The sequence below is a fragment of the Mytilus galloprovincialis genome, chromosome 10, assembly GCF_965363235.1.
Source record: "Mytilus galloprovincialis chromosome 10, xbMytGall1.hap1.1, whole genome shotgun sequence".
Taxonomy (NCBI): domain Eukaryota; kingdom Metazoa; phylum Mollusca; class Bivalvia; order Mytilida; family Mytilidae; genus Mytilus; species Mytilus galloprovincialis.
Window position 1 is genome coordinate 60816469 of NC_134847.1, and position 22439 is coordinate 60838907.

The 22439-nt window shown below is 32.9% G+C and overlaps 2 protein-coding genes across 2 annotated transcripts; one reads left to right on the forward strand and one right to left on the reverse strand.

Moving 5' to 3' along the window:
• Positions 1-4390: 4390 nt before the first annotated feature.
• Positions 4391-11592, forward strand: LOC143049265 (popeye domain-containing protein 3-like). Its single transcript, XM_076222960.1, has 8 exons — positions 4391-4498; positions 5966-6213; positions 6462-6651; positions 7702-7824; positions 8415-8520; positions 9049-9201; positions 9773-9944; positions 11331-11592. The coding sequence occupies exons 2-8, from the start codon at positions 5979-5981 to the stop codon at positions 11495-11497; spliced, it is 1146 nt and encodes a 381-aa protein (XP_076079075.1). The 5' UTR covers positions 4391-4498; positions 5966-5978; the 3' UTR covers positions 11498-11592.
• Positions 11593-13841: 2249 nt separating this feature from the next.
• On the reverse strand, positions 13842-19572 carry LOC143048023 (uncharacterized). The gene is made up of 3 exons (XM_076221453.1): positions 18869-19572; positions 16861-17073; positions 13842-14202 (listed from the first exon to the last, which is right to left on the reverse strand). Exons 1-3 carry the CDS (start codon positions 19470-19472, stop codon positions 13994-13996), a joined length of 1026 nt encoding a protein of 341 aa, XP_076077568.1. The 5' UTR covers positions 19473-19572; the 3' UTR covers positions 13842-13993.
• Positions 19573-22439: the final 2867 nt, after the last annotated feature.

Below are 22439 nucleotides of genomic sequence, written 5' to 3' on the forward strand. Positions count from 1 at the left end.
AGTCCGGTTCAGTGTGTCTGTTAAGTACAAAAGCAGGGTTTATATCTATATCTCGTCATCATATCCATATAATTACATCACATGTATGTTTCATTATGATACGTTATTTTGATTGGTTAACAGCAATCTCGTGTCTTTCAGAAATTGACCTTCATTTTAAAATGAAATGTAACATTCATGATAACACGAACTTCCACAATAAAGTGCACAGGTAAATAAAAGAAAACCTTGATAGAAATCGTGTTTTGAAATTCATGATCTTAACAAAAAAATGTTGTAGTTTCTTGTGTACAATTTGGAAATTAGTATGGCGTTCATTATCACTGAACTAGCATATATTTGTTTAGGGGCCAGCTGAAGGACGCCTCCGGGTGCGGGAATTTCTCTCTACATTGAAGACCTGTTGGTGACCTTCTGCTGTTGTTGTTTTTTTCTATGGTCGGGTTGTTGTCTCTTTGGCATATTCCCCATTTCCATTCTCAATTTTATTATTATAATATTAGTATTTCATGCTTCTTATAGTAATTTTATATGGTTGTAAAAGTGTTAACTGTGCGCACATCTTAGAATGAAATGTACTTCGGTCAATGCTTTTACACATAATACATTTACAAAAAGAAGCCTTCTATTCTTAAATAACGGCCACTTTACTTGAAACATCATATTTATTTACAGTGTTTCATTACTACAAGTTATGGAACATGCAAATTGAATGACCGATAAGCATCGATAAACATATCTGTCATCGCAACAAAATATCGTCTATTTATAAAACTGCTTGTTTCAGAAATAAGAACCTTATGATTTAAAAGGACTCTATACATCTTATCTTTAAACAATGATAGCTATTTAACCTTGTCGTTAATTAAAGAAAGGAAACCATATCCAACCCATCAAAGATAACGCGTTATGTACGTTATTGCCTACTTTTGCACTATTTTTTCATTTGTTTTTGGATCAAACCTCTAGGAATGCGGGGCATTACAAAAATATGATAAAGTGGTGCAACATATTTAGTCCGAATTAATTGCAGAAAATGTTAAATCAAACTTAACACTACAATTTAATTATTTTCCGTAAGTCTTTCTTTATTCCAAGCAATGGTCAATTTAGAAATGCGGTAGACAAGATCGACACCGAGAGACCTGCAAAATTAAAATTTTGATCAATAGTCACTGTCGCAGGAAATTTGGACACCAAATATATTACCAACTGGGTGAAGATATAGAGTCACCAAATATTCACATGCAACGGTGCTTGAATCCGACATTTTGCTGATATATATATATATATATATATATATATATATATATACCAAATTTGAAAATGCGGCTTTCAAGCCAAACTGAATACTATATTTGAAATACGAAAATAGGTATCCTTTAATTGAAACATAGAGATATAACAAAAGAATAAATAGATTTACAAGTACCTGTAGCGGAGACTCTCATCATAAAACGTGCTTATTAGTATATAATGTATATGGTGAGTATTGCCGCGCTTTGAGTTCATGCATAGCTCATGCCATTTGAATATACATGTATATCATTTAAATGTTAATTCAGTATCGAATTCAATTTCAATAGTACTGATTTAAATACAATGATTGATTTAAATGTTCGGTATTACTAACGGCCAAACATAACACACAAAGCTATCGTCTGTTTCAAATACGCAGCGCAAAACTATGTGCGTTCAATTGTCAAGTGGAATAAGCATATGAATATGTGAAATATGATTATGATGTGAAACATATAAAACTGAAAACACTAATTACATTTATTTCTAAATGAATCATATGGGAGCGAAATATTTTGAATACATAAAACCGGTGACACAAACACACCCTCTTGCGGAAAGTTTCGTCTCGACACTAACATGTCAAACCCATAATTCCTATTGAAATTTAAGGTAACTAGATGCGCATGCGGCAAACACCTCTTTACCATATAAAGCAATGACAGAAAATCAAGGCATTGCAATAGAATGTACATACAAATAAAATATCAAAAATTTAAGTACAGGAGAATGAAAAAATGGGATGATAACGTGATTTGTATAATCAAATTCTGTTATAAAATTATTCACATCATGTAGAAAAGAGTTTAGTTCTAGCTGCATCTCTTCGTATGCACTATCATATTTTATTGACCTGCCTTTTCAATAGACAATATATTTAAATTTCAAAGACAGAAACTCCTAGTTGTTATAATAGCATAGAAGACCTTTCAATTTACACTTTTTGATTTGGCCCCTGTATCTATAATAATACTCTGAAGTCTCAATGTGTTATGAAACCAACCATTCTTCGAAAAAAATATTCGTCATAATTCAATATATGATTTCTTTCTAAAGAAACAATATCCGGTATTCACAATTTTTAAACTGTCCGCTATATCTTTAAGTTCATCATATGCATATTTGCAAAAGGTTTCCATTTTCTCTCCAGGCACGACACGTTGTGTTTTATAACTAACGTTGCCTTTTGAAACGTTTCCTCTACAAGACGTCTATAAATGTTTGTGTGTTGTATAAAAAGAAGACGTGGTATGATTGCCAATGAGACAACTCTTCATAGTAGACCAAATAACACAGTAATTAACAATAATAGGTCACCGTACGGCCTACAATAAGCGAAGCACATAACGTAAAGTCAGCTGTCAAAGGCACCGAAATGAAAAAATGTTAAACATTTCAAACGAGAAAACCAACGGTCTAATTATGAACAAAAAAATTACTGGAAAACAATTATGTAACAAAGCTACAACCGACAACCACTGAACTACAGGCCCCTGACTTTGGACAGACACAGTGATACGTACATAACGTAATGGGGTTAAACATATTTAGCGGTACCCCAGCACTCACTTAACCTTGGACAGTGGTGCAACATAAGAACAAACTATAAAAATCATTTCTTTTTATCTCCTCAGATTGATACAAATGGAAATAGATCTAACAGAGTGGACGTGTCCGGGTACTTGTACATGAAGCTTCTGGCATTTATGAACTAACGCTCTTCTTCTGAATCTGAATCTGAATTCTAAGACAAAGCATTTGAAACAACCTGATCATCCGCTGTCCTATCACAGTCTAAAATCTCATCTTCTTAAACTGATTTAAACAGACAATAGTTCTTCAGTTCTCACTACACTGAGGGTTTACACTGGGAATAGAAGTAATAGGAAGTACCATATTTCTATGTACTGTCTTCCGAGCTCGATCATGTTTCTATCTTATTACTAGTATATAAACATGAATATCCGAGTCAGGTTTTAAAACCATTGCATAGATTTGTTTTCCAATTAAACGCTCACCCTAAACACAACATTTTTAACAGAAACTCTATCACCAGGCTCCAGTACTGACCGTCTGACTTTTATATTATAACACGTTTTGCAATGCCTTTCAGTCCTTTCGACTGATTTTTCTGTTTTTCATTGACAAACTGTGGTTATTTCTTCATATCACTTACATATGCAATGTGACCTTTGAAACAGACTTGTTTGGGTTGTCTATAAAAGCATCAATGAAAAACTGTGGGAAACAACCAATAACATGGGCTGTATCTAGTTGTTTCGTGTTTTGTTGCTTGATAAGGATGTTCTATCTAGTGGTACAACATACACTTTCCAATTGGATTTTTCAATCCTCATCAAGAGTACCCAACATGTGTATTAAGGTTTGGTTAAACCGCTCGCACTGACCGTTCCTTTGCAGGTGATACGGTGATATGTTTATGCCGCCAAGTCTGCACGGTTCCTGAATAACCCTACTCTCATAATAACGCCCCTGCTACTATGAACTTTTCCCATAATGATCTAGCTGTGACGGACTGGTTTTTCGTAGGTATAGATTGAGTGTAAAATGATCAGTAATGACAAATATATTTTCATATCCTCCCTTTGATTGCTCAAAAGTTAGAAAAATATACAAATGAACTCCAACAGATAGAAGGAACATATTATGACCAATTATGTGGAATCATGCACTTCGATTTTCTCAGTATGCAGTTTTGACAATTCAAATTTGCCTCTCTACGTCTTTATCAGTACCTGGCCAAAATATCGTGATTTCACACTGATAAAGTACCATCGCGTCTCTGGTTACATCTTTAGTACTGGAACATTGAAAATGTCTCTAGAATTAAAAAAAAAAGCTATAAAATAGAAGATTTTATATTTTGTATAGAAGCACCGTTACATTTTTAGCATAATGAAAGTTTGTCTATTTCAAACATGGAATACTGTGACCACTATTGGTATTATATGCTTTAGCGACATAAACTGACCAATCTATTATTCACGTAAAATTAAACTAGAAATATTCAGTATATTTGTTTTATTCCAATATGTTTAAGCTGTCGCATATTTCAATCAATCAAAAAGTGTGGTTGTCTTTCCTTACCTACCGACTTGCAGACATTTTCAGACACACCAGACGACGAGACCTTGGTAGATGTTCAGGTTGCTGATGGAGTAAATACTAATTAATAAAGGTATGTACTGCTTAATATTTTATTATAAAACGTTTTATTGTACTTCTGAAATGTTTTCTGCAGTGTATAAATTGTCAGATCATAATGAAAAATAATGAAGTAAATTTACATAGTGGAAAGCTATAGTGAGTTTTGCATCGATTTTACGCGATTCGATACTCATGATACTATTACAATGCTATACGTTTGTATACAAATCTTAGCACACGTTAAAATACAAATATTCCCTCACAAACAACACTACTAAAAAATAGTTAACCATAATTGCTAACAGAACATTATATGACCTGTTATGGGTGAATATTATTCTTGGCTCTGTGAAATTTTGAAATTTGTTTTTGAATATAAGTATAGAAGAGGGACGAGAGATACCAGAGACAGCCAAACTCACAAATCGAAAATAAACTAACAACGCTATGGCAAAAAATGAAAAAGACAAACAGTACACATGACACAACATAGAAAACTAAAGAATAAGCAACACGAACCCCACCAAAAACTAGGGGTGATCTCAGGTGCTCCGGAAGGGTAAGCAGATTCTGCTCCACATGCAGCACCCGTCGTGTTTTGCTCATGTTATAACAAATCTGGTAAATAGTCTAATTCGGTAGGTCACATTCATGAAAGGGAAGGGGATTGTAGTTACGACGTAAGGAACTTATCCGATATCATTTGTGAAACGGTTATTCCATAACGGTCAACCAACTCGTGATGGTGTCCGTAAAATTTATGAAGGGATGATTTCAACTTCACCATTCGGAACTCTTGGTTTTATAGATTTCTTGAGAGCAGCAATCGTCTATCAAGAAAATCATGATAGGAAATGCAAGCACGGGAATATCGTATCAATTGGGAGATATATACCCCGTATGCAAGTGCTGCTGGAATGTTGCTACTTAGAAATGGAATGTTCAAAATTGGAAAGCTGAAATCATCTCTTTTGTCTTTTTTTGTCTTTTTGTTTTTTTCATCTCTTTTGTCGTAAAGTTTTGTTTTCAAATGTATATAGGGCCGGTAAGTCTTCACAACAGTAAAACATTATACATATTTTGTTACGTTTTTATTCATAAAAAAAATCTAATAAGTACATATAAAAAATAGTCAAAGATCTTACTACAGTACCAAACAACGTCGTAGCTACCCGCTTCGAGTCGAAGAGGTCGAGTCCCGGTCAAGTGAAATGAATGATGTGCTAATAGGCATTTGTTGTTCCTCCCTTTGGCATGCAATGTTGGTCGGCCTGCATGCATTCGTAATAAACGTGTTAGGATAGGGTGACATTATACCTTGTGAACTAGCATGTTGAAAATCCTGTTAAGGGTGTCAAGCACCAAAATGTGTGCCTTTAACAGTTATTTTTGTTTTAAATCTGTTTAAAGTAATTGTATATTATTAAACTTGACAAGAACAAATCGTAAACATTAATTTAACGAAGTCATTTGTTTTTAATTTTCAAATCTATTTCAGAATAAAACCCAGGATGTTTAGCATGAGAATAGAAGAAAATAACACAAAAATGGCATGGGACAATATATCACAAATTGACAACAGAACCGTCATCTTTAGAAACTGGACAAACCCTGTGATTGGCTGCTTCACCTGGACGTCACCCAATCATTTTCTTTTTCAGTTGGCAAACTGTGTTCTATTAATAGCTCTGTTTGCTCCAGATGGAAAGAAAGGGATACTTTTCATGCATGGGTTCTTTGTTTTGGGTAATAGTCCTATTGTCATCTTCTATTAAAATATTTCTCGCTAACAGTTTCTTTATAAATTAAAAAAATATAGTACTATACTGATGGTATATTGTAAATTAATGTAATACAAAAACCTTGCACGAAATGTATTTTTTATACAAATTATTCAAAACCGATATTTAAATTATTAACATATTTAAAGACAAAACCAGAAGTGTTGTTTTTACGTTCACATTGCATATATACCATTTATAAATCTTTTACAGGATTTTTACTGTTATCGGTGTGGTCATGGGTTGTACTATGTGCGCCTGATTTCTTTTCCTGGAATTTTTCTTTCATGGTTCTGAATGCGATTCAGACATTATTCCTGATGTACCACATTAGACCAGTTAAGTTTTGTGATGATTTAGAACAAGTTTATGTGGCTCTCTTTCAACCGATGAAAATACCAAGGTATGTACCAAACAACCTTTTGATCAGTGAAAATTGAAGACGAGTTCCGATTTAATCTGCTTTGCGTATTGTATAGACGACATACTTTTAAGTATGTTTCTTAAAAGTAATATAATTTTGTAAAAAAGAACTTTCTGCAATTTATCAACAAAAAAATCAAAAATCAAAAATCAGTAGAATTCTTTTTCAACTGACCACAAGTGTAAGCCTTTTTCATACGATCGCATACAGTAGAGTATAAGAGAAATGTTATGAATATTATTTTCAAAAAGTATTCTTTATCGGTCTTCCTTATACCTGCATACGCCTGCACAGCTCCACGCATTTGTTGCCATATATCAATTGTTTATCCTGGCCTTTATAACGTAGACCTTGACTTATCACCACCTATGTCATAATGATTGACTTCCACTTCATACCATGTTAAACTATTGTTACGACTTATACAATCCGGTCACTCGTTATCATATTGCCCTTATTTATATATTGCAAGATATCAGCTTTCGTGTCATAACAGTTACAAAGGTGTGAAATAACTAGTCTTATGCCAAGGAAACATATTTTCATTTGGGACTATTATCATCCCCTAAGGAATTCACATTAAACATTTAATAACTCTATCATTTTATTTGTCATAGATTTAGTGAGGCCTCAATAGAAGCTTAGCCATGGGAGATAACCTTATAATTAGTGTTCCATGTATACACATTTTAGTAATGTAAAGAAGAAGATGCAAATTTTCGTGTCGAAGAACTAGGCTTATTTGTTAGTTCAAAGTAGGCCTCAAATTACAACTAATAGTTACTGCCAGTCTGAGTACTCTTATATAAATACTCTAGGGTGTTCTTAAGTGATCTGTGGTAATATCGAGCTTCCAACTTGCAATACAAATATGCCTTTGTTCTAAAGAGCTCGAGGAGTCAAACAATTTCAAGGTCCACCAGTTGATGATAATAACTGAACCTTTGTTAAGATTTTTCGCAAATAATATGAATGTAATATTTGCCACTAGACAGTTAATGACTAATGATCAATTAACTCATGTTTCAGACATTTGTTTAAGAAGCTGGTTTCCACAGATTATTGTACTTTGACATCACTCCATGAAGGCGAGGCATACGCTACACAACGGATCAGTAAGACGGACAGACTCGGTCTTTTGATGTCTGGAAAGTAAGTTGTCTCATTTATATGTACTTTTAAACACTTCAGTATACTCCGCGGAGCTATATTGTCAGAAGGATATAGCTATTCGTATGTACGCACTTCATTTTCGATTATTATGTGAAAGAGTTTGTCCATTACTTACCAAATATTGGTCGTTTACCTGTAGGTTGAATGCAGTTGCAACAGTTATATAATAAAGTTTTTCTGTTATTCAAACAAGGTCTGAGGTTGGTAATTTACCAGTAAATGCTATAGTTTATGTAACTTTGTGAACTAGTCTTTTACTGATAGTAGGGAAGCCACCTTCCTCAAGCCACCCAGCAATCTTGCTACCGCTACAAAACATTACTGATTACAAGTTCGGCACTAAACAGTATGCACCCAAAGTTTCTTGTTTTGTCATATCGATCTATTATAAGCACATCAATTTCCTTATTCACTATAAAATTGTAAAAACATATAACATCAAGGAAACAGATATGTCTTTGTGTTGAGGTAGCATTTTAAAAGTTACCTTCATGTTTTTTTTTCTAAGCATGTCACTTATTCATAATTTTTTTCTTCTTTTTTTTTTTTTTTTTTTTTTTTTATCACAGAATGAATGTTTACAGTCATAACAACCTCCTTCACCAAATACACGAAAATGAATTTATTGACTCACCTGAATTTGAATCTGGTGTTGGCGGCGACGAGAAATACCAGGTAATAATCATTTCATTTAAAAAATATAGTTTTAAAACAATATAATTAATTGAAAGTTAGTAAGATTTGGTGGAAAATATTATTTTGATAGTCATTCAGAACTGAATCACACTTAGCACCAAACGAGGAAACAAATAACAGCTGTGTATGTTACTCTGTTAATAATCGATAGTAGGTTTCAACAGTTCTGGGACGAGATTTGCGCTTTGACAAAAATAATACCATGCAAAAAAGTCGGACAGAACAGGTCTAAAGTCATTTCATTTTATATTATATGTTTCACACAGACACGTCCCGATTAATCGGTAACCTATTATAGTCCGCATGTACGTATATACATTCTTAAGACATCAATTGACCGTCTAGCACTTATCAGTCGATTTAAATTTAAATATATTAATATTGAAATATTCTTACACTTACGAATATCATAACATTTTATACAAATACGACTACAAAAACGCAACACCAACAATATATTTTAAAAACCTTACGTTGATATGAATGAATGTATATTTCGTTTTGTAGGTATCAATCTTTGCCGGATCTATGTGTAGATATATATTTTGGTCAAGACACAGTTTGGAATATTTGTTGATAAAAGAATCTTACCTTGCTAACGTATTCAACATTATCCTAGGTCGAGATATTACCAACAAACTATATGCTTTAAATGAAAAGGTAACAATACAGATTTTGCAAGTTTCAGGATGTTATACTGATGTTGTTAATGAAAAGAGATTTGGTATAATTGCCATTTAGACGAATCTCCACCGGAAACCAAAATGACACAGACGTAAGCAATTTGGATGGTTGTTTGCTTTTATTTAAATTCCTTGATTATTGAAATTATAATGAAAGGCAAGTATGGTTCACTCGAAATAGATAAAAATCATATATCAGCATGCGTTACCTGTTATTGTATTTGAATTTGAAAACAGATATGTTTTTTGAACTGAGACATACATATTGAAAACGTAAACTGGTCTTGTCAATTAGGGTTTTCACTTGGAATAATAGCCCATTCATTAGCAGTGCTACCAAACAGGAAGTGGTACACTGGTGTTGACTCGACGATCTTCTGTATTGAATTTGAACGGATATTTTTTTTTTCGAACGCTTTGCATCTTAGAAACAAAATACAAAATCAGTACTGAAATATACTTTAATGAAGCATTTTCAATTTGGATAAGCATATTAGCCATTGTTAAGAAAACAAAATCAAAAGTTTTTATAATCTATAATTCTGCAGGTAGCATTAAGAAAAGGATCACGAGTTGACATAAGACTACCGAGTGTTTCGTCCTCTCTAAAGGCGAAACAAGATTTACGTAAAACCGTAGCTGGTGTAGGAGATGAAAGTCCGTCTCATTCTCCACAAACCATCATCGATGACACAGGAGACGATGACGTGTATCTAGATGGTATGTGTTCATTATTGCAAAACGAGTTAGTTGTTATGATTTTAATGAGTATTTCAACACTAATTGATAGAATTGTAAACCATAAATTCTTAATGTTTCAAGACTACCATACGTTTAATTTTAAAATTCGAGAACACGATTTGCTGTGTAAATTTGGGCTGATTAATGTTCAGTGACATTTAAACAGTTTAAGCGATGATAAGATTTAAAGGGGCACTAACTGTCTAAAAATTCATGTTCATAGATTTGACTCATATTTGATTTATAAGCATGTAAAACATTTATTCAAATTTTAAAAAGTCTTAAACAGACAATTTAAAGGACACTGGCTCGATAATATGTAGCTTCGTTTTGTGTATGTTTTAGCCTCCACGCCATCTTAATAAACTATCGAGTTGACTGAAAACCTTCGATGGTCATATAAGCGATATAAACATAAATATAGATGTAAATAGAAAGCGAACTCGGTTTTCGTTTTTTTAAATGATTTGTGCACGAAAATGCATGAATATTACTTAACCTTCATAGCTGTTGCCCTCATATCACCAGGGCCCCTGTTTTTTTTTAAAATTTTGCTCTTAATATTTTTTAATAAACATTTGGCAAACAATACATTAAGTGATATGAGGGCAACAGCTATGAAAATTAAGTAATGTAATGATCCAAAACTTCAAAAATGAAGTTAATGTTATCATTTAAAAGTACCATCGATAAGAAATGTTTGATTGCGATGCGGTTTTATAAAATATATTCACAATATAACCTTAATCAAACTTTGACACAAAATGGAAATGAATTTAATATTTCAGTCATTACTAGAACAACTGATTGGACATTGGACCTTGTCATGTTACTAGAACAAAAACTGAATTGTTTAAGATAAGTTTTGACATATTTCTGCATTGTACATTTGACATATTTAATATGCAGTATCAAAGTGCAACGTTAACTTATCGAAAGAAAGATATACGAATCCTTTTATATTGATTACCCTTTATCTGTTTTTCTCTTTGATAAGATGCAACCTGTATTTGTACTCCTGTATTGACGCGAAAAATCATTGGTGCACTCAGATTTTGTAAAATGTATTGTTATTCTTTGTAAAACGGAGAGTTTTCTACACTTAGGTACTCATAAAACTAATTTTATGAAGAAAAAGAGAGACCCTGGCGTGTTGTGGGTTTGCTTTTTGTCATAATTTTATCTTTTCTTGCATATTTCTTTTAGGTTTCGCTCCGAAAAAAATAAGATTTGAATCAATTTTTCTTTATTGTGTAACATCGACCTGACAATACGGGGCATATTGTTTTTCTCACCGACTATTCTACATAATATTTAACCTCGCATAACATGTTATAAAATGCCATATATTTATTACATTTTTAGAGAGTGTTGAAGACCAGGAAAAAGAAGGGCTATTGAACGGTCATCTAAGACAACCATATTTTCGGGGTCCAAGTCTATCAACTTGTAGTGAATTTTCTCGTGGAGAGTCACCAAGATGTTCCATTAATTCTCATTCAAGCAATTCTGGCATTCATATCAAAATGTGACTACAAAACTGTTTTAGTACCGTCGGATGTTTTCATTTTAATCAATAGCTACTGTGAAATAATTTGATAACTTGAGTAAATGAATATATATAGTTCTTCATGTCAGAGGGGTATTTGTATGAGCACACATATGTCAGGGTAAAATTTGAAGATCTAACATTGTTGGGATACATTAAAGACGATGTTTACATAAATTATTGTGTAGGCTGTATGTAAACAAGGGTTATCGACGGAGAACGTCTGTCGTAAAAGAGAGACGAAAGATACCAGAGGGACAGTCAAACTCATAAATCGAAAATAAACTGACAACGCCTGGCTAAAAATGAAAGAAGACAAATAGACAAACATGACACAACATAGAAAACTAGAGAATGAGCAACACGAATCCCACCACAAACTGAGGTTGATATCAGGTGCCCCGGAAGGGTAAGGTAAAGTTGAGACATATGTATATAATATACTTACATGTTTCGATACTCGTACTTATCTTTTAATTCTAACATACTCTGATACACACACGTTTTTTCTTTTGTCGTTTTACATCTTGAGATCTACAGTGTCAGTAAGATAAATTGAACCCCTCCTAAAAACTATTTCATTAGTTTTTTTTCTACCAAAATATGTTTGACACAGTTCATAAGTGAATGTTGTAGAAGCATTCTAATCCAAATGTTAACAAAAAATGTATTAGAAATACCGAACTCCAATGTTCAATGAATCAGTGAGAATTCAATAACACCAGTCACAACTAAAGGACAATATTCACAAATCGAACAGCTTGAAAACAACTCATATTCCTGACTTTGTATATGCATTTTCCGAACATAATGGTTGGTTAAACCTGGTTTTATAGCTAGCTTTTATAACTTTAATGACAGTTTAAGTTTATAGTTCCGTCGTATTGATACATATTTAGTATAACAATCCAAACAGACATCGTTGGTTGATTGACAGTATTAATGGAACCCATCAACCAAAATTGTGTTAACATACATCATAGATTAACAACACATCTGTCATAAAAAAAAACAACACACAGAATTATCTCAAAGACGGCAACACATTTTGTTTTGAAGTTGATAGTACAGTTAATAAGATAAAATGAAATAAACACACTTTCCTGGTGAACTTGATAATGAGTTTAATATGTTTTCAAGAGTATGCACAATAAAAATAACATTTTGACCAATACGCATAAGAGATACAACAGCAAAAAATAAAAGCTAGATACACAAATACTGAGCTGCGTAGAGGGTCCTACGACAAAAAGGAACTTGCAATTGGTTTAATAGCTTCCATATGAGCAGCAATCCTATATTAAGAAAAGATGATAGATATACAAGCCCTGTGATATAGCATCAGCTATTAGATATATAGTCCGTATGCGCTGCTGGAATTTTGCTACTAAGAAATGGAAAGTTTACAATTAAGAGCTAAACTCATCTAATTTTTTGGCAAAGTTTTGTTTCAACCAACCCTCATTCTCCATTCCGAGATGTAAGTGAAGATATGAGTTATACTTAATTGCATCTGTTATATCTCAAGATCGATATGATGAACACTCGCCAAATATGAAATTATTTACGGAGAACACATAATCGCAAAAGTGAAAAGTGCAGCTAAAGGTACTACTAACTTCTTGTATGAATTCAGCCTCATATGAAATATGAAACAAAACTGAAAGAAAAGGAGCACAGTTGAGAATACAGATTGTTTGTTGAAAAACACGTCCTGCAAACGTAACAAATATGTTTTCAAACAAGAAATCAAGCCTCCTGATATTGTTTGTTTCAGAGAAGTTTTGTATAAATCAGAGACATTTTGTACAAGATACGATTCATCCGTCCCTTCGACACGATGTATGTTAACAACTTAAACACTGTTTGATAGTAGGGTCTTTGCAATTGTAATATATTTTCGTTTTCTCCTGCCAACTTCTGAAAAGAACAAATAATTTGATCTTTTTCGTTTTTTGCTTTATTTCACACCGTCTGATAACAATATATATCGTCCAATATAAAGCTTAGCACATCAGTTGACATTTAAACAAGTGGATGTAATATTGCATTATATTTTTCTTTGAAAAAAGCAGTACTTATTATCAATTGTATATATAATAAGTGTTGTTTTAGGCATTTTAGATCAATTTGTTATAGCGTTATCTTTATTTATGATGTTAAGTTATTCAGCTTTTCAATGGTTTGTTTCAAGGCGATTCACATCATTTAGTTTCTTTTATTGATTATCACATTTTAAGGCAATTTCCATTCTCTATTTTGTATATGTCATACATGTACACATATCAAGTTTGAAAATATTAAATACTCTAGTGTAATCTTTGACATATAAAAATACATTATTAACCATCATGAAAGAATTTAAGAAATACACATGCACTACTTTAATAGAGCTATAACGTATATATTGTGACAGTGATATAAGCAGTTTTAAATTGTCCTTACTGATACGGTTTCTCCTCGCACGTTTATACAATGTTCAAAGGAAAGCAAATACTTTGACTTCTGCTACTGCCATCACCGCGTTTTTTCCAGTTCTTGATAGTTTGACAAATCGGCCATCTACAGGTTTCTTGCATTTGAATATAAGTTGTTCCTTGGTACTAGCAGGTCCATTATAATGTGTGCACAGTGTCATAGTATTAGTCGTTGATCCAACTGTGATATCCATATCACGAATGTAGTCCCCTTTTTATAAAACAAACATGAACTGATTTACATATGTATCTGTAAAAGCATACAAATCTATGTCGGTTTAGATTAGGAAATAGAAAACATAATAGTAAAAATACACGATTGCTTCATGGAGTAACTTCAAGTAATATTCTGTATTAAATGAAAATATTATCAACAAAAAATGACAACTTTAATAAAGTCCAATATTCAGGCATATGAATCTATGCAGTTTCAGACCCAACTAATGTGGTAAATAATGTAAAAGAAAAGATTGTCTTTAAATTTTCCTTTGATCTATAGTGTTGAGTTCAAACATTTACAGGCTCTACTTGGAAGATAACCTATTTTAATTAGAATTTTTTTTTAAAGTTTTGTTTAATTAAACAGCCAGTTAACAATGTATGTAGTTATTCAAATAGAGACAACAGTAGTATACCGCTGTTAGAAATTTATAAATCGATTCAGAAAAAACCCCAAATCAGAGTTACAAACTAAAACTGAGGGAAACACATCAAATATAAGAGAAGCACGACTACACAACAGAATCATTAAAATGAAACACACACAGAAACTAACTTTAATATAACCATGGCCATGTTCCTGACGTGGTACATGACATTTTAAGGTAAAAAAAAGGATGGGTTGAACCTTGTTTTGTGACTAGCCAAACCTCACGCTTTTATGACATTGTTCAATATAACATTAAAGTCAACATTACATGACAGGACTACAATACAAATAAGTGGGAGAACATTCAGGACAGAGAAACACACAAATAATAGCTATCAAAAAGTTTATAATTTAATACGTCAGACTCGCGTTTCGTCTGCATAAGACTCATCAGTGACGCTTAGATAAAAAAAGTTCGAAAGCCAAAACAAGTACAAAGTAAATAAACTCATCATAGATACCAGGACTAAATTTTGTATATACGCCAGACGCCCGTTTCGTCTACAAAAGACTCATCAGTGACGCCCGAATCCAAAAAAGTAAAAAAAAAAAAAAAAAAAGCCAAATAAAGTACAAAGTTGAAGAGCATTGAGATCCAAAATTCGTAAAAGTGTTGCCAAATAGAGCTAAGGCAATCTATGCCTGAAGTAGAAAAGCCTTATTATTTCAAAAATTCAAAATTTTGTAAACAGTTAATTTATAGATATAACAATATCAATGATAATTCATGTCAGCACAAAAAGTGCTGACTACTGGACTTGTGATACCCTCGGGGAAATAAATCTCCACCAGCAGTGGCATCGACCCAGTGGTTGTAAAAGCAGCGAGGACCAAAAATTCCAAAAAGTTGCGCCAAATACGACTAAGGTTTTCTGCCTGTGATAAGAAAATCCTTAGTATTAAGAATAATTAATACTTTTGCAACCAGTAAATTTATACAAATGACTATATAATAGATATGCATGTTAACACCGAAGTGGTGACTAACTTCAGAATAAAAACGAAAGAAAACGAACTTAAATCAGCACTTTAAAAAACACAGCCTAACAACACATTATATGTTAGACAAAGAGATCGACGCTCAAAAGTGACGTTACATTTAAATTTCTAAAAATTTCAAAAACAAAGGACAGAGTTTATGATTAGGTTTGAAGTTTCTTCGGGTAAGCTATCGTGTAAGTCTAACGAAAATGAATTGGTTTGTTGTATCACATATGTTCACCAAGTATTTCATGTTAATACATGCAATTAAGTTACATTTCAAGTGTTGTCATCTGAATTCACATAGATGGTATAACTTTGATGTGTCATATTTCTGCTAAATAGATACTGACATTTGCAAATTTGAAAAAAAAGATAATATATATTTTCAAATTTATTGATTGTAACTTTTTAGTGGAACGCGTTGCTTTGTTACTAACACTTTTACCAGTATGTCATAAATGTCATGTTCTTACTTATTTTTTAACAAGTGAGACACAACTTCAAAATAAATGGTTAATCAGTAAATCGATGTTCAAAACGGTTTACTTTTACCAAGTGTGACTTGGATGGAGAGTTGTCTCCCTGACAGTCATACCACATTTTCTTTTAAATGAATGTCACAAACAAAAACTTATAGAATCAAAACAACAAAAGAAGTACCACTACAAAAGTAAAATAACAAAAAAAACTTACTCCGAGGAAAATTATAAATTGAAAGTCCCTAATTAAATGGCAAAATCAAAAGCTCAAACACATGAAACACATCAAAAGAATGAATAACAACTATCATATTGATATAAAAAAAGGAAAAGCGACCCGAGAGCGTTGACAGGGTAGTTGTATTCTATATATTATGCATACATCATAGCATATTTCAAGGGATGTTTACTTAGTTGTCCATGTCTAGCATTTTTTGAATATTTTTAACGAGCATAGTCTCGAAATTCCTAAATCCAGGTTTGCATGTTTTCGTCTAGTGGAAATGTTTTTTTTTTTTTTATCTTTTCTGAGTGTAACATGAAACTTGCGACTCTCTGCATTCTCATCAAAATGGACGTCAATTCATCACAAAAATAAACAAACTATATGCAGCTGTCGAGGTTTAATGTAATTTTTATACACAGCGCACAACAGTGGATAACCGTATTTCTGCAAAAGGTTTAAAAAACAATCATGATATCTTTCACATTTTTTACAATAGAATATAACAGTTGTCAACATTTTTTGTTAACTTACCACAACAGTCTGTACGAGCATAGACGTCTATCCTTTTCACTGTATACACTGTTCCAAGGTCAAGAGTCCAGAATGGATTAGTTTGTGTCGACGTATGTGAGAATGTTGAAAGATCTCCATCCACAGCATTACTTGCAGGAAACGTCTTGGTGTAAAATTCTGAACTTTGCTCTGTGTGCTTGCCTTGTAAAACAACTTCAAAGATGTATTGGCCTACAAAAATTAAAAATAAGCTAATAGATATAGGAAGATGTGGTGTGAGTGCCAATGAAACAACTCTCCATCCAAATAACAATTTATAAAAGTAAACCATTATAGGCCAATGTACGCCCTTCAACACGGAGCCTTGGCTCACACCGAACAAAAAGCTATAAAGGGCCCCAAAATTACTAGTGTTAAACCATTCAAACGGGAAAACCAACGGTCTAATCTATATAAAAAAAATTATAAGACTTTAACTATAATTACCAAATACCACACTTGGACAACACTTCTTAAAGCTTTTCATATGATGTAAGTATCAACATGATAGATCCCGATGTTTTTACATTGTTGTATATAAATCCAATTTTAAAGTGGACGGACGGATTTCGTAGATTTAAAAATCCCTCTCCAAAATAGTTTCTGAAATCAAATTGAATGTACAAGTGTGATATCCAAGATATATCACTTTTGAATGTAAACTAGCACTGTTTCTCTACAAACATTGTAATGCTGATTGAAATGGGACATCAAGAATAACCTTTGGTATGCTTATAGATAATGTTTGGATACAGAGGGAATGAAAAATTACAATAACGATTCAGATAGGACAATTGGATAAATAAAAGTCTGGTTTTGTTTTGATAATTTACAGTTTTCGCCAATTGCTTTTCATGTGAATGCTTTTTTAATTGTTATTTTTCTTGTATGTAATATTAACACTTATAATAAAAGGAGATATGGTATGGTTCTCAATGCGACAACTCTCCGCCAGAGTTCAAATGAAGTGGGTTTAAGCAGTTAAATGCAACCGCACGGCCATCAACAAAAAATAAATAATTAGCAATTGACATTACATAAAAAACTAAGCTAAGATAGCCGGGGTGTCTTTATCCATCACAGATGCTGAAATAGCTCCTAAAAATCAGTCCAGAAATTATATAAAATGTGCAAATTTCGAGAGAAGTTTGTTATTCATGTGAAAGACTTTTCATTTTCCTAGTGAAAATTATGTGTTTTACAAAAAACAAAGCAGATTATTTTTTGTTCGATTATTTTTCTCTCTCTCAACTAGTCGCATAAGGTGAGATATATAAGAAAAAGTAACTCTTAACAAAAATGTGTACTAGTTCAGTGAAAAAGGACGTTTTGAATTTATCTATTTCTTTCAGTAGCGAAAAAAGTAATCAGATGACCTTATTTCTATTTATCTTATCTGATAGCATAACTTTTGAGCTATCTTTTCGTATTTTATCTTAAAATTATATGGTGTTTTTTTTTCTCACACAAAAATGGATTTCCCATGCAGAATTTATACAAATTATGACGGTTTTGCACAATCTGTAGCGTGAAAAAATCCCTATACTTTTAATATATTTTGAAAAATAAGATGATATGAACTACATGTTGACAAATAATTAAAAAAATGAATATTGATTTTATTTAGAATCCAATCTGCCTTAATCATGCAACATGATCACGTTTCTGTTCCGAGTTGGACGCTTCTTCTTTGGTGCTGTTTGTCATATCTCAATAAGAATCTTCTTCTTTGGAGAATAAGCTGTAGTAATCCTTATATTGTTACCGATATTATATCTTTTAAATTCGTTTTTAAATTTTTACAAGCAGGCCATTTTAGGATTTACAAGTTGTATAACTATTTTTGTTTATTGTTATAAATCGTGTGTTACCGTTTATATATCTTTCTTTTTTGTGTATGTCTTCGTATTGCTGTCTCGTTTACGTAAATTCAACATTTCATTTTAATCGAACATTAATAGTATTTAAGTTAGTAATATCCGCTTACCTGATGATGTGTGGGTGATGTTATTTTTCCATTCTTCTGTGCTCAATTGAAAATCAACGAACTCCTTATTCCAACGATCGGAAAGTGTATTGACTTGTTGTTTGTAATGGCTGGTCATATTGAGAAACATTGAATCGAATTTTCCCTCGATATCACGCACCAAATCTATTAATTTTTGGTCAAAATATTCAGCAGAAATAGATAAGTTAGAAGAATACTCCTTCAATTCAGTTTGTAAGTGATCCTGTCTTGCTTTTAAACTATCCATCATATTAACAATTTGAATATCATACATGTGTTTTGATCTATTATGTTCGTCTGAATATTCCTTAAACATCATAGACTTGAGCACCCCTAAGTTTTTAATAATCATTTCCTCAATATTCTCATTGTACGTTGAATTGATGCTTATTTCTATGAACTCTTTCAATTCTCTATTAACTTCGGAGACGTCAAGTTCTGCTAGTAATGGCGCCTTCATATTGTTCAGTAACGGCATCCGTATATCACATGATCGCCCTTTGCAAGACTTTGCATCATACACATGAATTGTATATGTGAGGCAAAATAGTAAAATTGCAAAACGCTCTCTAACGATCATCATTTGAATATATCGGTGAAAAACGCTGGAAAAAAGTTAATCTTACACTATAGTTGAATGAATGTTGTACAGGTCTGAAACATACGGTTTTAAAGCATGATTGTTTATATGTAACTGCATATATTTAATACCAGACGCCCAGCAAATGAACCTGTTTACATAACATAGATCGTACAAACACACAAATGTCGATTGAGATCACCCAGAAAACAATATAAGTGGTCTGTAAGAGAAAAACGTACTTCGAAAAACATGCAGAAACTTGGATGTATCAGATACGTGACCTCACAATCCCTTTCTGCATAAAATGTTTAAATTGTGATAAAACGGAACAAAAAGACATGTTCCAGAAACTTCTTAAAATTTGTTTTGAATCATAAATCATTTTGCATTCTTTAAAAGTTGTTGCATTTAGTGGTCCTGCTGTTTCTTTGTTTTCCTTCTAGTTGATGTGTTTTCCGCAGTTTTAGTTTGTAACCCGGTTTTGTTTTCTGTCTAGCGATTTATAACTTTTGAACACCGATAAACTACAGTTGCCTCTTGTGATATTCGAAAAACCAATTGGTGATTAATCGGATTTGAGCATACATCATTTAGGTTGGTATTGAAATGATTATGGAACACATTAGTGTTCATCTATGTGATTCAGCGGTCCGACAACTTACGTCTTCTTTTCACTTTCATAAAGATAACTGTAAAATTTTACTTTTAAGAATTATTGGATCAAAAGCTTAGTTTTAAGCATTTATACAAAGATGGTCAAGAACCAGCTTGGAATAGGAATAAATAGTAAGTCTCCACAAAACAAAATTAGATGAGAACCATTCCCAAGTCATCATATTTTTTTCATGTGTCTGATAGTTCTAACATTGTTTGTATGTAAAGTAACTATTTTTTTAACAGTGAAACAGAGCAAAAACAACAACATTTTATCACGACAAATACCTAAAGCGGCAACATGTGTGTGATATCCTACCGTACAATGAAAAAAAAATGCAACAAAAAAGAGAATTTTAATGCGATAAAAAAATATATTATTAACATTAATCTCTGTCATAAGATTTTTGAAACGACTGTAATATTTTTATAGCATTTTTTTTTATATATCTGTCACTACCACTTTATTTTTTTCTTACTGTTGATACAGACGTACTGGAAACAATGTCAATCATTATTTACTTCTTTGTAGATATACGTGATACCTTAGCATTTTCCATAGCTTTTGTAAAAGAAAAGTAATATTTATATAGTTACGTACAAATTATATGCTCTAGTAAACCCAACAGCAAACAATGCATGTTACACAAAACATAGCCATAAGATTTTGCTGAATCAATACGACAAGCTCAATATTGTTCCTGGTTTACACCACTGGGTCGATGCCACTGCTGGTGGACGTTTCGTCCCCGAGGGTATCACCAGCCCAGTAGTCAACACTTCGGTGCTGACATGAATATAAACAATGTGGTCATTTTCATAAATTTTCTGTTTACAAAACTTTGAATTTTTCGAAAAACTAAGGATTTTCTTATCCCAGGCATAGATTAACTTAGCCGTATTTGGCACAACTTTTTGGAATTTTGGATCCTCAATGCTCTTCAACTTTGTACTTGTTTGGCTTTATAAATATTTTGATATGAGCGTCACTGATGAGTCTTATGTAGACGAAACGCGCGTCTGGCGTACTAAATTATAATCCTGGTACCTTTGATAACTATTTACACCACTGGGTCGATGCCACTGCTGGTGGACGTTTCGTCCCCGAGGGTATCACCAGCCCAGTAGTCAACACTTCGGTGCTGACATGAATATCAACAATGTGGTCATTTTCATAAATTTTCTGTTTACAAAACTTTGAATTTTTCGAAAAACTAAGGATTTTCTTATCCCAGGCATAGATTACCTTAGCCGTATTTGGCACAACTTTTTGGAATTTTGGATCCTCAATGCTCTTCAACTTTGTACTTGTTTGGCTTTATAAATATTTTGATATGAGCGTCACTGATGAGTCTTATGTAGATGAAACGCGCGTCTGGCGTACTAAATTATAATCCTGGTACCTTTGATAACTATTTACACCACTGGGTCGATGCCACTGCTGGTGGACGTTTCGTCCCCGAGGGTATCACCAGCCCAGTAGTCAACACTTCGGTGCTGACATGGATATCAACAATGTGGTCATTTTCATAAATTTTCTGTTTACAAAACTTTGAATTTTTCGAAAAACTAAGGATTTTCTTATCCCAGGCATAGATTAACTTAGCCGTATTTGGCACAACTTTTTGGAATTTTGGATCCTCAATGCTCTTCAACTTTGTACTTGTTTGGCTTTATAAATATTTTGATATGAGCGTCACTGATGAGTCTTATGTAGACGAAACGCGCGTCTGACGTACTAAATTATAATCCTGGTACCTTTGATAACTATTTACACCACTGGGTCGATGCCACTGCTTGTGGACGTTTCGTCCCCGAGGGTATCACCAGCCCAGTAGTCAACACTTCGGTGCTGACATGAATATCAACAATGTGGTCATTTTCATAAATTTTCTGTTTACAAAACTTTGAATTTTTCGAAAAACTAAGGATTTTCTTATCCCAGGCATAGATTACTTTAGCCGTATTTGGCACAACTTTTTGGAATTTTGGATCCTCAATGCTCTTCAACTTTGTACTTGTTTGGCTTTATAAATATTTTGATATGAGCGTCACTGATGAGTCTTATGTAGACGAAACGCGCGTCTGGCGTACTAAATTATAATCCTGGTACCTTTGATAACTATTTACACCACTGGGTCGATGCCACTGCTGGTGGACGTTTCGTCCCCGAGGGTATCACCAGCCCAGTAGTCAACACTTCGGTGCTGACATGAATATCAACAATGTGGTCATTTTCATAAATTTTCTGTTTACAAAACTTTGAATTTTTCGAAAAACTAAGGATTTTCTTATCCCAGGCATAGATTACTT

Excerpts from the sequence above, each read along its gene's own strand:
- LOC143048023 (XM_076221453.1), bottom strand. The coding sequence starts at position 19,472 with ATGATGATCGTTAGAGAGCGTTTTGCAATTTTACTATTTTGCCTCACA. Across the intron at positions 17,074-18,868 it reads CATCACCCACACATCATCAG|GCCAATACATCTTTGAAGTT; the intron begins GTAAGCGGATAT and ends TAATTTTTGTAG. Across the intron at positions 14,203-16,860 it reads TGCTCGTACAGACTGTTGTG|GGGACTACATTCGTGATATG; the intron begins GTAAGTTAACAA and ends TTTTATAAAAAG.
- LOC143049265 (XM_076222960.1), top strand. The coding sequence starts at position 5,979 with ATGTTTAGCATGAGAATAGAAGAAAATAACACAAAAATGGCATGGGAC. Across the intron at positions 6,652-7,701 it reads CAACCGATGAAAATACCAAG|ACATTTGTTTAAGAAGCTGG; the intron begins GTATGTACCAAA and ends CTCATGTTTCAG. Across the intron at positions 9,202-9,772 it reads TATATGCTTTAAATGAAAAG|GTAGCATTAAGAAAAGGATC; the intron begins GTAACAATACAG and ends ATAATTCTGCAG.